We start from the raw sequence: 18334 nt of genomic DNA, 5'->3' as shown, positions 1-18334 counted from the left end.
ATATATATATATATTATATATTCTGCGTACGTAAATTAACTATATCTTACAACACTTACTTTAGCCTATCAATAAATAAGCCCTTTCAGATTATCAATCAGTCTTAAACAGTAATAATAGATAACTATATAAAATTTGGAGAAAAAGGTATGGAACAATCTATTTTGTACTTCGACGTTTTTGGTTGTTGCATACCGCGCAACCAAAGTACTTGGTTTCAATAACCGCACCTTGTGTCATTAGTAACGCCTATTAATATACATAGAAGCAGAATAAATTCTTTATCCTAATAGTGGGTTTCGAAGTTTTTCACATTTTAGAAAATGTATTCCTGTGCATTTTCGCGAAACTTTAGTTTTCGCTCAAAGAGCTTTTAATTCTTGCTCAAAGCTACTTACGAAATCTAATAATATAGCAATATTAATAGAAAAAGAGCTACAAAATACTAAGATTTTGTCATTAGTAGGCCTTATTCGCAAATAAAAGTCACTCATAAATAAACGTGCTACCGACGACATAAATTAGTGAATTAAATAAATAATACTAAATAAACAAAAAGAGAAAAATAGAACCATCTTTTGAAAATCGACAACGTTTCCACTATATTAAAGACACATGTAGATAAAAAATAATATCCCATTTAGCGCACCAACTAAATAATTTATCTGTATCCTTGAACTGCCATGTATCCTGAAATAAACAACATTAACAAATATAAATCGCGTTACATTTGCAATTTTTCAAGCAGCATAAAAAAGTATAAAATTTATCTGCTTGTTCTAATAAATTAATGAGCAATAGAATATATATTTTTATCTATATATTTTTTTATTTAGATTTTCATACATCTTTATCAATTATACATTGTACAATAAAAGATGCATACCTAAAATTTACTAAAATTTTACTCTCTAAAGCAAGAATTGTATGGAACTACTGTAATTGAATTGAATAAATACTGTAATTAAATAGAGAAACCAAAAGTCTACCTCTGTTTGGAAGGACTGAAAGGAAACGGTGGGTTGATACCAGGTATACTGCTGTCCTTGTAAAGGATAAACCAAGTGAAACCTGTTATCACAAGTCCGCTCATCGTTGCTTTCAACAGCCACCCAAATCTGCTGTAAAATGCTATCAGCATATCAGAAGTTGCTCCTGCGTACTTGCTGGTGTTCAAAAGCTTTTCGTTATCCGTCGATAATTGTTTCACATCAAATTTCGATAAAACGTCGGACATACTCGGTATTGTTTCGTACATTTGCGTAAATGCTACCGATGGCAAAGAATATCGATCGCCAGCTTGCCATGACAAAAGCTTTCCTAAGGGCAGAGCATGAGAAACTCATATCAACCACATAAATCTCTTGAAAGGCAGAGAGAGAAAATTATAGAACTTTTATAGATTACATTAATTCGTAAAGAAAACATTTAAACTAAATTATTATTCTTTTTTAAATTAATATTATAAATAATTTAATTTATATTCATAATTTTTAAATTAAATTATAAATATATATTTCAATTAAAATATAATATTATAAATTCTAAATAAAATAATATTATATATTACATTTATATCCTAATGCGTGAAATTTTCCGTGAAAGTTTATGTAAAAGTAATTAATTTAATTAAATGATAAAATAAAAGATAAGATAAATAAAGAAGTTCTCTCTTTAATTGTCTTTTCTTTTTTTATAATTGATCAGGCATATATACTTTTAAAACGATGACACGGCCTTGACAAATTCGGTCATGGGCGACGCCAGATCTCGCATAATAATTGCATGAGCAAGGAAGCTGGAGAGGATCGAAGGACTTGCGTTGTACGGGAAAAGATGATCTCATAATAGAAATGGGCCACGCGCCCCGGTAAAAATATAACCGAAGAATGCAGGCTACATGTACACGATGTGCATTTTAACATGAGTTCGGAGCCGCACGTTTAAATGATAAAACTCTTGGAAAGCACCGTAAAAATATAATCATTGATTATCTCTTCATCTCTTGTATAATGCACGCTACGATGTGTTCTTTAAAAGGAATAAAGTTCACGGAATAAATGGTTAATTTTTGTGCCAAGGAATAATTCGTTTATTGAAAGAATAGCGAATCGTCTAGTTTCCTAAGAGAACAGAATGGACGCTGATTGATAGCGATACAATATCAAATTTATATAAATGAACAAATAACTGATCCAAGTTAGGTTTTTGCCTTAAAGCAGTTAATATTACATAAATAATTTAAGAAATACAGATTGATAACAAATAATAATTAGAACATAAAGCAACTTAACAAACGATTGCCTGGACAAATTATTGCCGAGATGTATTAGATTTATTTCTTTCGTCTGTGCGTTTTTATCTATTAGAAATAAAGCTCACGCAATTTTAGACGTAATATAAAACATTCCAATAATATTACAGCAACGTTGCAATGCTGCTGGAATATTACTAGAAATTATTACTGTTCTATGCTATCTGTGCGATTGCGAATTTTTGCAAAAAATAATTTATTTAATGAAATCATAACGGAGATGAGAATCGTCTGGTTTTCATCTTAATATCAGACTAGAAATTGAAATTGAATTTAATCAATTAGAAAAAAGAGAATTATATAATATTAACTAATATTAAATAAATAGACCAAGAAATATTTAAACACAAATAAGAGAGAAGAATGCTATTTTCAAAGCGAGTCTTGGTAATATTGCTTAGTAATATTTATATGTAAATATACAAAACAATAGTTATACTAATATTTAGTTTAACAAACTTTGCTTTGATTAGTTCAAATTCAATCTCAATCTCTACTCTGATAGAGGCATAAAAGAATGAGATGAGACAATTTATAGCAGTACAATTTGTAAAATTAATATAAACAAACAAATGATTAGATCGTGTTAAATTCTTGTCTTATAGCATTAATAAGTTAATATTACATAAATTGGAAAGCATGAACAGTTAATATCACATAAATAATTTTAGAAATATCTACATGACAATAAATAATAATTAGAACATAACAGGCAAATTAACAAACGATCGCCTGGTCAAATTATTATAGAAATATTAGATCTGTTTTTTTCAGCTACATTTCTACCTCTCCTTTTTTTTTAAAGAAACAATTACTTGCCCATGCTATGAAAGCAGAGAAAGAGAAAGGCAAAACTGAGAAGAACATATAGAAAGGCATAACTGAGAAGAACATATCCAATAATATAAGTGTACAGAAAATATAATCAGAGGAATTACAGAGCTAACTTCTGTTTCGGAGTTATCGCGTTTTGACAGGAGACAAAATAAAAGTAAAGTACAGGAGACAAAATAAAAATAAAGTACATATCGACGTGCAACGACACAGGCTTCCCCTCAAGACGGATTCGCATCGTCGGCAATCCCACTTCCAATGTAACCAAAACAAAAACTTGTGTATACGACGGATTGACCCAGAACGGGTATGTCCTACCGGCGAAGATCTACTGTCGTTCGCGTGACAACGATTCTTTCCTCGTGGAAGCGATTCAGATCGCTAGGAACGTCCCTTTCAACAGAATCAAAACAGAAAGTGTACGTTTAAATTAACTTAAATGATGCGTCTAACCTCAATTGAGATTCGTGGACGCGCGAACGGAAGTTTGGCAACACGTCCGATCTCGGGAGGTAGAAAGATTCAGGCGACGTGCTGATTTAAAGGAAATTGAGAAGAGTAAGACGTATCCGAGCGACTTGTGTTTACCTACCATAATAATTCAGGTACAGCTTGATCACGATGATGGCGAGTGAGAAGATAAAGAGCATCAGACTGAACGTCCACTCGTTCACGCGAATTCTCGACCAGAAGCTCGCTGGCATCGATTTCTGGATCTCGGTGAGATTTCCATTGCCGTTCGTCAGTGATGTCGAGCCAATCCTCGACTTGAACATCGTCATCGTCGGCATCGCCGTTCGCGTCGACATCGCTCGTGATGATAGGTCGCAGTCATGCGCATACACACGCACATCCAAACACGCCAACAGTCCGCGACACTCTAGTGACACAGTAATGACAGTCAGTCGCCGCTTCACCCGCTCGCTTACCCGCTTCCAGCAGCTTCCAAAAATAAAGGTGATCAAGCATGGGTGCCACGGGTGTGTGCGAACGCGCACGCGCCGTCCATCTCTTCCGCGTACGTCAGGGACGTACATCACGTACACTCCATGAGAGACTCTAGTGCCTGTATTCTAAAGGAGCTTTCTAACAGAAACAATCGACACAAGAGTCTTTGTTTCTTACTGATCGAACAAGGATGACCCTTGTGTCAATTTGTTTCTTGCTGGAAAGTTCCCATAAGCCCAGTTTCACAACTCATGATTAACTCTTAACTGAGGTTTAACTTATTCTTCATCTCTTTCTAAAGCTAGAATTGAAAAGAGATGAGAAATAAGTTGAATCACGCGCAGTTAATCGTAAGTTGTGAAACTGAGCCATAATATTCATAGTCAAATATTATATTCAAGACCGTCTTAAGAAGTCACAAAGCAATCAGAAGATTGTATTAGCGTCTTAAGACTTTACTTAAGACAGTCTTGAAATAAACACGGTCTATGAATACTGCTCATAGTCTTTGTATTTAAGACATAGTCTTTGTACTTCCTTATAAATTTATCTTTAAATGCTCAATTATAATCACCTAAGTAGAACAATAAGTCACGATAACAAACTGATATTAAAATGAATCAGAAATGATTGAAAAATGACTTTTAATTATCATTTTGGAGTCACTTTAATATCATTTTAATATCATATAAATGATTTGTTGTTCTGCTTGGGCAATTATGAAATAATTCGTAGAGCATCTGAAGATAAATTTAAAGAAGCCTTAAATATAAGGTCTAATTGATGAATACAGACATAACCTAAAAGTCGATCATGTAATTTTAAACATGAAAAATGTAGAGTAAAAAGTTACTTAATCGATATCCTAATCGATATGCTTTTTAGTCTCTTTTCTCTTCTTATTTTCAACATAAAATGAAAAAGAGCAAAGAGAGAGAGAAGGAGAGAAACTGTGTAAGAAGACTTAACTAAAAAGAACAAATCTATGGTTTTTATAATAATAGAAACTTATTATAAGAATTTTAAAGAAAAAGCGAACGAAAAGAGAAACGTAAAGAAAAGAAAAACATGAGTAAGATCAATAATAATCCAAGTAAAATACAAATTATAATAAGATCAAAATAATGTCAGGTTGAAATCATTTTAAGAAAAATCATAATGATGATGTTATTTTATTTTTATATTACTTTTGATGATGATTTTGTGATAAATTTTTGATATGATAATGTGATTTTAAACTGTGTTCTCCTGGAAAAATTCTTGCATTCGCGAAAGTCATAGAGTTATCAGGGTCAGTTTTATCAAACTCCGATTAATTTGATTTATCAGCACTATTTTATTAAATAATACGAATAAGATAAAATAATACGAATAAGATAAAATTAATTAATAAAATTCTATGTATAAAAAAAATTAAAAACTGTATATTAGAGATTGTCTTAAGCGATTCTGTCGAGTTAATTGTCGATTAAGTTAATCGACGGAGTTTGATCAAAGTCATCTAATGTCCACTTCTATGTAGATTAACCTTAATCTTGGTTTAACTTACTTTTTATCTTGTTCTATTTCTAAGAATCATGAAAAGAAAAAAATAAGTTAAACCAAGATTAAAGTCAATCTACATTAGAAATGGATATATAACTTAAGCGATGCTCGCATTATTTTGTTTGTTACACGGAATAATTTTTTTATTGCATATTCAATTTCTGTGTAGCGATCATGTAGTTTTTGTTTCTTTAGGACGGGAAACATAAAAATTTTGCCAAAAATAATGAGAAAAAAATTCACTTTTCATATTTCTTGTCTTTATGAAAAGATTACATGATTTATTCTTTTCAACTGAACTTCTTACATCTCATTTAATTTTCCTCCTTTTTTCTTCGCGAAGAGAAAAAAAAAAGATAAACAATGTAAAAAGAAGTTGTATTCTCGAAAAATATCGCATACAAAAATATACGAAAATATTACAGTATATTTTACGTAAATTATAAATTTCCTAATATTTTCGTATACAATATTTTTCAAAAATATTCTTGGTCAACAATTGCTATATTTTGAATCGCGAATCGAGTCGCGAATTCTAATCACCCATCACTAAACGTTTCAGTATGAACGGCACTGCCACACACCGTCATCGACCGGTGTGGGGACGCGGGAAGCAGCACTGCAAGCTGAAGATGACCGCATTCGCCGTTCGCGCGAGATAACGAAGTTGGTCGACGGTGGGACGTGCGTCGAGCGAACCAACCTTACCAACCCGCCAACCGTCAGTGGTGCGCGCGGATCGGTCGCGCGTGGTGGTGACACGTGGTGGTCGACGAAGTGCGGTTTGTTACGATCGTGAGTATCGCGTGTGGGCGAACGAGACAGATATGGCAAGCCACGACGTCGGCATCGGCGACTTCGTGTTGCTGGACGAAATCACGGTCGAGCGCGTGGTGGACAACCTCAAGACAAGGTGCGTACACTCCGGAGTACCGACGACTCCGCTCTGAAATTTGGAGACGCGATTCTTGACAGGTGGACAACGGGGAGCGCCCCGTACTGTGCGAGGCTCGGTTCGTCCCTGCACCCGCGAGAGGGCGTGGCTTGCGCGTCGGCAGGTGGTCGCCTAGAGATAGTGAAGGGTTTACTTGTCTGTTGAGTCTTTCCTCGAAGAGACTATCCAGGATTTTTTTGATCCAAATTCACTGCGTGGTACAGACCCAGGTGACTTTATGTTGGATCGAAAATCCGAACAGGAGAATCTCAAGAAGAAGAAGAAGAGAAGGGTTTTCCTTCCTTCATTCTCCTTCAAACCGAATGGAGAACCATTTTGGAGATATTGGAGATTTGTAGACGTTGACCGATCACGCGATCATGTATTATGTATTATCAACTTTCCCTTTCAAGAAACAGGGTTCTCGAAACTTATTACTTTATTATTTATATTATTACTCAGTGAAAGTGAAAATATGCGCGTGAAGCAACATTTAGATGATATTCAGGATGATTTAAAAGAATGAAGTACATATATCTGTTTGTATTTTTCTTTCTCTTTTATCTCTCAAGTGTTTCGAATGTTATAAAGTTCCTGATGTCTTGAACTTGACCCGCTGAAAGCGACGACAACGTTCGGGAAGACGTCGTTGAAATCATTTCCACCGGATAGCCTTGATCAGTTAATTCTGGCTAGTGATGGTCTGTGTTTTTGCGAGAGTCGGGCACGCAAGGCTGAAAGCGCGACAATGAAATTTATAGCGACTCCAAAATAATTTCTGCATCTTCATATAATCATTTTAATCTTTAGAGAATAAAAGTGAGAAAATTGTTATATAAAAATAATTTCTGCATTATCATATATTTTAATCCTTAAAGAATCAAAAATGAAGAAATTGTTATAATATATACAGCGATTCTTAGAGTTTTTTTTTGTTTGATGACGTAAGTCAGCGCAAGTGTTGTTCTTTGTTACTCACTGAATGTCAAGAAAAATAAATTTATGTTTTTATCGACTTGTGTCATTAGAAGGAAAGCACTTTTATATTTTAAAAGGCGAGTCTAGAAACACAAAATATATCAAACAAACATAAGTTTGTTTGAATTTTTTCAAATTAAAAATTAGAGGAAATACTGGAAAAAAAAATGGAACATCTTTGATATAACTTGATATTTAATTCACGTTATTATTTTAATGTAAAAATGACAAAATAAATGAAATAAAAGACACTTTTTAATCATATTTTCTATGAAATACGCCTCACGTTATTTTATTTCGATATTTTTAATTGTATGTAAATTTATCTTTTCTTTTAAAGCATGAACAAATCGAGGAAAAAATTAAAAAATGTTTTTTTTTTCATTGTTGGATTATTATTGGATTGTTTATTTAGGAGGATATATTTCGCTTTTTAAAAGAAAACAATATAATAAAGGAATATGCATAGTATCGAAAAGCTATAAATCTTAGAAATAATTTATTCCAGTTTGATAAACTCGAAGTAATCTCGTGTTTCATACTTTCGTTTTCATTTAATTGATTCCAGTGACAACTTGTCCCAGACCAGTTGTACCGACACTAATTATTACTTAACTGGATGCTTTTCCGCATTACAGGCGAGATTATAATTTAAACATAACTAATATAATGAGTTATCAGATCATTGCGTGACTACAGTTGGATTCTAGATGACAGCAATAATTAATGTGCGACCGGTTGTTAATCAGCGTTAATTGTAACTAATTTATCTTTTTTGTACCTTAGTAGATAAAATACAGAAAGCTATAATACAGAATTAAAAATAGCGATTAGCAAATTAACTTAGATTAGTTAATTGAAACAGTCATAATTTCATTGTAATTTCATTGTAACGCGTCATAGACAGTCATAAACTCATCTTTTTTTTTCACGAAACTGAACTTTCTCCAAACAAAAATTCGGTTCTTGTTGGAAAGATATTTAACTCTGTTGGTCCATTGAAATCTGTTTTCATCTAAAATTTAATTAATTTTCTTACTAATATTTTATTTAAACTTTTTTTTCTGATATATTTGATGACTTCTGTTAATGTAATCTTTTTTTAGAGCTTTTTAATCATAGTATGGTCATTTAATATTTGAACAAACCACAGAATTAATATCGAAAATATTTCACTAAATTGAATCTCTATAATCGATAAAATCGATAATTATTAATTAATTTTCAATATAATTTATTATATAAACGAGATCTTTATTTTGTCAAATTGTTTCCAGAGATAAATGACAATTTAATTGAGCATCCCTTCGTAAACGAGTTCTTTATTCTATCTTGCTGCCAAGTTTTCTGAATAATTTCCAAAGATAAATAACGAGCTGATAAGCCTAAATACGTGTGCGAGTCGAAAAAATCATCGCTTAGCATCGCAAAAAAAAACACGTCAGGGCAACTACTCCAATTTACTGTATCGTGTGTATCGTGAGAAGCATGGAATTAAATATCACGGTGTGAGCAACTGAAGCAACGATATTATACCTGTTGCACGATTGCGTGGGTGTATTATTTTGAGGATAAAGGGCGCGTGTTGCTCACGCAACACATACGTCGCGAAGTCGCAGAGACCAAAGTCAAATAACATAATATTAAGATAAAGCGACCGTTAACCCATATATTCTTCTCACAATTGTTAGTGAGAAAATGATGACTTTATAATTGCAAACATTTTTTTTGAAATCTGAAATCTCTTCATAATACACACAGAATATTCTGTTGTTAAGTGATTGTTCAGTTTTTTTTCTTTTAGCTAACTATTATTTTTAACAAAGAATATTTTCTTGATAATAGTGATTCAAATTTTAGAAAAACTTATTATCATGTACTTAAAGCAAGAATTTAGTTTCTTTCGAAGAATGTTTTATAAAATTTTATAGAAGAATTAAGCTACTTTATATAATAAGCGAATCGAATTTGTTTTGATTTAATAATTTTGATTGAAATATTAAATTTACTGAGATTCAAAATATATTTAAATAAATTTTATGTTTGTGATAGATTTGCATTTATATGAACTTTTGAAATTTTGAATATTTGAAAAACGTAATTAAGATTTAAATACAAAATATGTATTCTTTTCCGTATGTACCAAAAAGATACCAAAATATCAATGATTTGTACAACATTTTTGATATCTTTCATATTTTTTCTGTTCAATATACATGAAGATAATGTGTCTTTTATGCAAGTTACAAGCTTTTTTTTTGAAATATAAAATCCAGGCGGCAAGATGACATTCGTTATTTTGATCCAGAATGACATCTTTGTTTTCTTTTGATTTTTATGTCAGACTAATGACATCAGCTTGCTACATATTTTTTATGCTTTGTATATAATAACTACGCTGGACTGAGATTTGAATTCACTTATAGCACTCGAAGATTAATGATACACAATGCATGACGCATATTTCTTGGAAAATGTATAGAGTAAATGTATGTATGAGTGAAAATGGATTACACGCTCTGATTCATTGTACACTCTAGACATATTATGAAATCTTAAATAGATCTACATGTTAGATTAAATCAAACTAAGCACGGAGGAAACATGGTTAATTAGGTACAAATATCTGATTGAATAATGAAACTCAATTAAGAATCAATCATTTATGTATATGAACATATCCAATAAGATTGATATGAATTACAGAAATCAATTATAATTAAAAATAAATCATATCAAGAACGTATATTATAAAACATTTAATTTTAATGAACTCAGACTGAAGATTTCAATTACATTTCGAAAGATCTGATTTATATGAATCTATAAAGAGCAAAACAAGATTCCCTTTTTCAAATTATGATTATGCAAGTGATTTGCTAAGCATTATTTTGTTTATCATAATGTTATCGAATAATCTGGTTAGAAAGTTTTTCAGGAACTATTATATCAGTTTTAGACGATTTGATCCATATCTTTCCGATATCTTGTATTTAAAAAATAATAGGCGAACCCATTTGAAATCTAGCTTATTTTCAAGCTAGATTTCAAACGGGTTCGCCTATTATTTTTCTTGCATGCTTCAAAACTATTAACATAATCCCGGCCATTCGCTAAACTGCAACTTTCACGAGAAAGAAGCAAAAGAGCGTATACAAAAAATCGTACATAAAGGTTACGTACGATTCTTACGTTTATTTAACGTTAAATAGCAAATCGAATTCGTGATAAAAGAATCTTTTCTTTTTTTTTTTCAGGGGCAACATCTATGAATTAATTATTTCATGTAAAGAGTGATACTTTTCTCCTGGCAGTTTTAACGATTTCACCAAGAGAAAGATTCGGAATTAGAAGTCTCAAATGATCGTATTATGATAAAATTAGTAATTAAAGTACAATGCAAAAAGGATATGTATAACAATTAAGAAAGTCTTTGTTTTTTAAACGTTTCGCTCATTATATGATCTCTATTAATTTAATATTTCGAATTGTAATTCAAGTCCTTTTAATTTATTCCTTAAACTTAAGTTCAATGCAGACTGATTGTCCATGAATTGATACATGGATAGAGATTTTATTTTTACCGATTTATGTCATCATTTTAAATGACGATCATGTTATCCGATGCTAACGCGAGCCGAGAAATACACGAGGGCAAGCTCGTTTAGCGGTAAATTCGATGACGAGAAAATGAGCGTTCGAAGACGCGTATCCTCGAATATACACGACGAATGTATGCGACTCGCGTAATCCTTATCGGAGCTCGTGTCGGCGATGCGTCATCATCCTTGAGTTATTGCATAGTTTTCAGATTATGCTCGCGTCATCCCTACCAAGCTTGATAATAGTCAATAATTAATTATGATACAATAATTTTAATAAAAGTAAATAAATTATTAAATATGAACAAGACCAGTCAATAAGAATTATTGTTATGTTAAATTAAAATTTTTTGTAGAATATTATTTTTATCTATAACTATACATTATTAATGCTACACATTATTAATACTATATATTAATAAGATAATTATTCACGCCATATAATTAATAAATGAATAAATTAATTGATTCGAACAGCGCTTCTGTCTAGATTTATATTTCTTTAATTGTCAAAATTCAATATTTCTTTTTTAATCAAATGTAGAAATGGAAAGAACGATTCTGTAGAAATTGGAAAGAACGTTGTTGTGCATTCTGTATGTTAAATATATTATTTTAAATTTTTTGCTACGAGTAGAAAAATAATTAGTTGCATTGGCGAGCACGCAATTGTCGTCGAAATAAGGACGAGTGATTCATTATATGCCTCGGTAATCTCAAAACTGAGTTGAATCTGCTGTTTAGCAAATAATATTTATCTTTCGTTTTCGTGGATATCGATATATTTATAGAATCGTAAAACTATTTATTAATAAACTTTATTATACGAGTTAATTGCTTACCAAAGAAACTGAGTATTTCATCGCATCAAATGCAGATTGCAGAACGCAGAAAGTATAAAGTTGCTTGCGTTATTATACGAAGAGAATTTTCTTTTAAAATTTGATAGGTTTTTAAAATAGTAGTTGTGATACAATACAAAATATTTTAAAGATTTTTATCATGCACTTCAGTAAAATTAATCAAACTTATTTTACTTTATTATAGTTTTATTAATGAATGAGAGAAATTTACATTAAAATTCTTCAAAATACAATGTTGTCCCACGACTATCATACTTTCAGGATAAATTCTAAGAAAAAATTTTCTTCGTGTTTCTTGAAAATTATCATTATTAAAAAAATTTCATTTTAATGATATGAATTTTTTAGAGAATTCTATCTTTTTTACTTTAATTCTATTTTCAGTTGATTCTACTTTTTAATTCTTCTCTTTCAGATTTTTTTTTTTTTTTAATATATCCTCTTATTGTATTATTGCAGATTTAACGGGGGAAAGGTTTACACATATATCGGCGAAGTCTGTGTAAGCGTTAATCCTTACAAAAGTACCAATATTTATGATGTGGACCAGATTAATAAGTACAAAGGTACGATTTAGTTCGAAAGAATACTGATAGTTTTTATTTCAAAATGAATATTCAATTAACTGATGTCATGATAAATAAAATGCGCATTTAACTTTTAATAATATATTTTGCAATGTTTTAAAATCGCTTCCAGGGAGAGAACTGTTCGAGAATCCTCCGCACATTTTCGCGATCGCGGATGCGGTGCATAAGGAGATGAAGCAACAAGGCAGAGACACTTGCATAGTCATAAGTGGTGAGTCGGGTTCTGGTAAAACAGAAGCTAGCAAAATCATCATGAAGTACATCGCCGCTGTAACCAATCTCAGCGGTCAGCAGGAGATTGAGAGGTACGGGTTATCGTTTAGATTATTTAGAAGCTGATGGCAATTAGTATCTAATCACTATCTGATGTGCGAATCTTTATATAAGTGATAAAATTAATCTCAGTATATTTTTATACACGATCATACATTACTTAATCGCACAATCAATGTAAAATGCAAAAGTCTGTCGAGATTATAGTGAAAATATTTATTCTTTCCTTAGCGCTGCTAAGCGCGATAAAAATGCATTCTTACAGAGTGAAAAACATTCTCATCCAATCGAACTCGATATTGGAGGCATTCGGCAATGCCAAGACAAATAGAAATGACAATTCATCGCGTTTCGGAAAGTACATGGACATCAATTTTGATTTCAAGGGAGACCCCATCGGCGGCCATGTGACTAATTATCTCCTCGAGAAATCGCGGGTCGTCTATCAGCAAAAAGGAGAACGCAATTTTCACTGCTTTTATCAGGTTTACTCGCAATCACTACAATTTCACGCTTGAAGCTTCCTGCGCGATTAGAAACTATAGGAATATGAATTGCTCGCAAATACAAAATATGTCATAGCAGAAATTTAATTTTTAGTTATTGAACGGCTGCAGTGAGGCCGAATTGAATAAGCTACGTTTGGTCCGTGATCCGGCGGCTTATTATTTCATCAATAATGGAAGAAATAATAAGACGGCCTCCTCTGATAGAAATGACTACAAAACTGTTTGTAGTGCCATGTTTGCCCTTGGATTTTCTGCGAATGAGACGCATACCATATGGAATATCATCGCTGGTATCTTACATCTGGTAGGCAATTGACATAAAAGTAAAATACTTTTTTTAACACTTTAACATTTCTTATATTTTTTTCTTTCAGTCATTATATGCGCGATTCACGTGATTTACTTTTTCATTACTTTTCAGGGTAACATCACTTTCAGGCTGGATGATGACAAACTTATAATCGGGAATAACAGTGCTTTGAACGACACCGCTAATTTGTTCTCCATTAACTCAAAAGATTTGAGCACTGCTCTCTCGCAAAGAGTCATAGCGGCGGGTGGAGAAGTCATGCAGAAGACTCACACTTTGATCGAAGCTGAATACGGTCGAGATGCATTAGCGAAAGTGTGTTCAACTTATTTATTTTCTTAAAGTTTTTTTATAATTGACATGTATTGACAAAGTCTTTATAATTTTTCAGGCTATATATGAGCGATTATTCACGTGGATAGTATCGCTTGTCAATGGATCCATCAACGTAAATAACAGCGATGACATGAGAAGATATGGAACATTGATCGGTGTGCTTGATATCTATGGTTTTGAAATCTTTGATGTAAACAGTTTTGAGCAGTTTTGTATCAATTATTGTAACGAAAAGCTACAACAGCTTTTTATCGGTGAGTGTAAGGCTTAATATACACTTCGGATTGAACTTAAAACAATAAATTGTAATTATGAACATTTTATTGCAGAGTTGGTTCTCAAACAAGAGCAAGAAGAATACCATAAGGAAGGGATAGAATGGCAAAATATTGAATACTTCAATAATCAAGTCATTTGCGACTTAGTCGAGCAAGCTCACAAGGGAATGATAGCAATCATGGATGAAGCTTGCCTCAATGTCGGAAAAGTCACCGATGAGGTTGCTAGAAGATCTAAAGTTTCATTAAACGAAAGAAGATCTAAAGTTTCTTAAGAAAAATTAAAACACATCTTTTTTTAGATGCTTCTCGATGCAATGGATAAGAAATTAGTAGACCATAAACATTATAGCTCTCGACAATTAAAACCGACGGATAAAGAATTGCAGCATAGGACACAATTTAAAATCAAACATTATGCTGGTGATGTGATTTATAATATTAATGGTTTCCTTGATAAGAACAAAGATACGCTCTTCCAAGATTTTAAACGTCTGTTATATCAAAGCAAAAATCCCGTAATTAGCAAAATGTGGCCTGAAGGTGCTCAGAATATTTTAAAGGTACAAAGATGATCGCTTATATGTATTATAAATATTATAATATTAATTTAATATTAAATGTAGATACAATTCATTTATTTGAAGAAGATTGTACCTAATTAAATCTGCGTTATTTCTTTTAGACAACAAAGAGGCCTTTAACTGCTGGTACATTGTTCCGAAATTCTATGATCGCATTGGTGAAGAATCTAGCAAGTAAAGAACCGTTTTATGTCAGATGCATAAAACCTAATGAAGTAAAGTCTCCAATCGTGTTCGATGATAAGAGAGTAAATCATCAAGTGAGATATTTAGGACTTGTAGAGAACATATTAGTGAGACGAGCTGGTTTTGTTTACAGACAACGATACGATAGATTTCTAAAAAGGTATTGAATGCAGTAAAATTAAATAACATAGCTTCATTTATTATAATGATCAGATAATTATTGGATAAGAATAAAAAATAAAAATAAAATAAATAAAAAAGAATGTTTACAAAAAATAAATAGTAAGAATTATATGGTTACTAAAACTTTAAGATTTACAAATTATTTTTTGAACGATCCATCAAACTATATAAGTATTCTAAACGTAAATCTATCTCTCTTGTAGAAATAATAATGAATTTAATTTTTTGTTACTAGATACAAGATGATATCGCAGTACACATGGCCAAACTTCCGAGGCGAACATGATATGGATGGCGTGCGTACATTGATGAATGAGAAGCAGTTCTCGGATGACGTTAAATATGGTCATACGAAGATATTTATTCGCTCGCCACAGACCTTATTTGCATTAGAAAAGGTTAATTGGCCAGATTTGGATTTTATATAACACGACAAAATTATTTACACACAAATTATTTACACAAAATTTATATACACGACTAGTCATAGCAAATATTAATTATTTCGTTCATAGATGCGCAACGATTTGATACCAGGCGTCGTGATTCTTCTACAAAAGCAATGGCGAGGATATATCTGCCGTCAGAAATACAAGAAGATGAGGGCCGCATTGATACTGATGGAGCATTACAAAAGATACAAACGACGTATTTATATCAAGCAACTCGAGAGAACATTCAGAAACGCCAAAAATCTTCGAGGTTACGGCAAGACTTTACCGTGGCCACGCGAAAATTTCGCCGTGAGACACGTGATACCCGCTTTGAAGAATATATACGCGAGATGGTGGGCATGGATGATACTTAGAGCAATTCCTCGGGAAGACTGGCCGCAACTTCGATTGAAAGTACGCGCTTGTGGCAATTTTTGCAATCTATCCTTATCAATTTAACATTTAAAATAGATTATCAATAACTCAATAATTCGTTAATTATACTGATTATGTCATAAATATAATTTACAGATGGCAGCGAGCGCTGTGTTGCGCTCGAAGCGATCTTACTGGGGCCAGGATCGTCGCTGGGATGGAAATTATCTGTGCAAACCGGATGAGAATTCTCAAAGCGATGTTTTCAATTCATCGATAAACAACCTACGAAACACCGACCATTTCAAAACCGTTCTATTCAGCGCATTTATTAGAAAGACTAACAGGTTTCTCATTTTGTTGATAATCTCATGATCTAGCAATAAACAGTATGATAATCTAAATAATAATGCAGGTACAACAAGCCAGCGGATCGTGTTTTAGTAGTGACGGAACATGCCGTATATAAGCTTGATGGCGTCAAGTTTAAGAATATGAAGAAAGGCATGCCGATAGCAGAGATCACCGGTCTAAGTGTTTCGCCTGGAAAGGATCAACTTATCACGATTCACTCGAATCGTGGAAATGATTTCATTCTATCGATCATCGCCAAAGACGATAGGATCGGAGAACTAGTCGGCATACTGAGCAACCGGTACTACCAGTAAGTCGCTTTGAAAATATTTTTTAAAGCTAAATAATATCTGATATGCAAATGCACTTTATATATATGTATCGTATATAAGATATTATATTTGTTGCAAAAATTTTTCGAAAGTTTTGATAAATGATTCAATTGAATTCCAGAGGAGGAGATATATTTTTTATTTAATTGTAATGTAATCTCTCTCTCTCTCTCTCTCTCTCTCTCTCTCTCTCTCTCTCTCTCTCTCTCATTTGAAAGAATTTAGCAATATCTTTTTTTTCTTGGAACAGACTGCGTGGCGCCGACCTGCACGTTACAGTGGACATAAAGTTCAAGTGCATGCTAGGCAATAAGAGTAAATTGTTATATATTGAGGTGATGCCTGATGTCATTGAGCCTACATTCAAGAAGGATGGTAATCAAATCATTTATGCCATTCCACCGTCGGTGGGCATCATCGATGGTGGTATTAATAAAAGACAATAGATCCATATTGATTAGTTATAAAGTCTGACGACTTACTCGAGACTTACTGTATCATAAAAAAATATATTGAATATATTTTTTAATAATATACCGTTGTGTGAAACAGTATATTATTAAATGTGTGCCGTTGTACAATTATTTTACGGAAAGCCGGTTAGCGATTCCGTAATATAAAATAATATTCAGTATTCGCATTTGAGAGTCTTTCCCGGTTGAATCGTTTTGCATATATATTTTTCACGCAGTATTAATCATGTTGTGAATGTCAATGCAATTTTATTATGACATTTATGACGAAAGTAACTATGTCTGTTACGTAATCAAAATAAGTGTGATGTTCTGATTAATTATAATATATTATGCATATTATAGGCATTGACATATATTATTGCAGCCGAAAATTCAAGTGCAGGTCGCGAAAATAATTTTGATAAGAACGTTAACAAGAATTATCACTTCAAAAATTTACTAATTTTTTTTTCAACAATATTATGATGTCATACAGCATTATAACTTTTGACTTTTCATTATAACTTTAAAAGTTATTTTTTTGTCCTTGTTTTCAACGAAGAAACTTTTAATATTTTTTGAAGAATAAACGCTAAAAGTTTGAAACGTTGTCAATTGTAGTACCTGCATAATAGATATACTTGTCAAGAATATGTATAAAAAGAAAAGATGTTGCAGTACAAGTTAATTACATATGTATACATAATGTATACAAGTCACTTGCAAGGTATTAAAGTGTACGAGAAATTTGACTTTTTCGTATACGATATATTCCATCGGATTTTGCGCACATAACGCATTTTTCTGTAAATACTCTATAATGTATTATAAATATTGTTAGCTTATATATAATGCGCGTTGTAAGAGAGATCACAGATTTGTATGCAAGTCTGTGTGTAAGAGAGAACGAGATGTGAAATCCACAAATTTTATCGGAATACAATAGTGAATGTAACAATTTATGTGAGATAACTTATATGAGATCTAATTTATATGAGATAACTAAAGTGCTACTGTCATATAACGGTATTGTACAGAATGTTTCTCATTAACCACAATTGTACTGTAAGCTTGTGGCCTTCTATACTTATTATCAGATTGAAATATTTTTTAAAGA

The 18334-nt window shown here is 32.1% G+C and overlaps 2 protein-coding genes across 3 annotated transcripts; one reads left to right on the top strand and one right to left on the bottom strand.

Annotated features, from left to right (window-relative positions):
• Positions 1 to 599: 599 nt before the first annotated feature.
• On the bottom strand, positions 600 to 6307 carry LOC108685772. Of its 2 annotated transcripts, XM_018190733.1 has the most exons (4): positions 6185 to 6307; positions 3741 to 4090; positions 990 to 1320; positions 600 to 690 (listed from the first exon to the last, which is right to left on the bottom strand). In XM_018190733.1, exons 1-4 carry the CDS (start codon positions 6229 to 6231, stop codon positions 606 to 608), a joined length of 813 nt encoding a protein of 270 aa, XP_018046222.1. In that variant the 5' UTR covers positions 6232 to 6307; the 3' UTR covers positions 600 to 605. The 2 variants fall into 2 exon arrangements, with proteins under 2 accessions (XP_018046222.1, XP_018046221.1); XM_018190732.1 differs by lacking the exon at positions 6185 to 6307 and having other exon boundaries at positions 3741 to 4193.
• A 161-nt stretch (positions 6308 to 6468) lies between these two features.
• Positions 6469 to 17707, top strand: LOC108685769 (myosin-IA). Its single transcript, XM_018190730.1, has 15 exons — positions 6469 to 6554; positions 12478 to 12584; positions 12718 to 12913; positions 13147 to 13366; positions 13482 to 13694; positions 13812 to 14015; positions 14092 to 14290; positions 14366 to 14535; positions 14617 to 14877; positions 15000 to 15244; positions 15503 to 15665; positions 15783 to 16115; positions 16233 to 16423; positions 16492 to 16740; positions 17013 to 17707. The coding sequence occupies exons 1-15, from the start codon at positions 6469 to 6471 to the stop codon at positions 17206 to 17208; spliced, it is 3033 nt and encodes a 1010-aa protein (XP_018046219.1). The 3' UTR covers positions 17209 to 17707.
• Positions 17708 to 18334: the final 627 nt, after the last annotated feature.

Source organism: Atta colombica, unplaced genomic scaffold, assembly GCF_001594045.1.
Source record: "Atta colombica isolate Treedump-2 unplaced genomic scaffold, Acol1.0 scaffold156, whole genome shotgun sequence".
NCBI classification, from domain to species: Eukaryota; Metazoa; Arthropoda; class Insecta; order Hymenoptera; family Formicidae; genus Atta; species Atta colombica.
The sequence above is the reverse complement of the archived record's forward strand: the minus strand, read 5'-3'. Positions and strand labels throughout refer to the sequence as shown.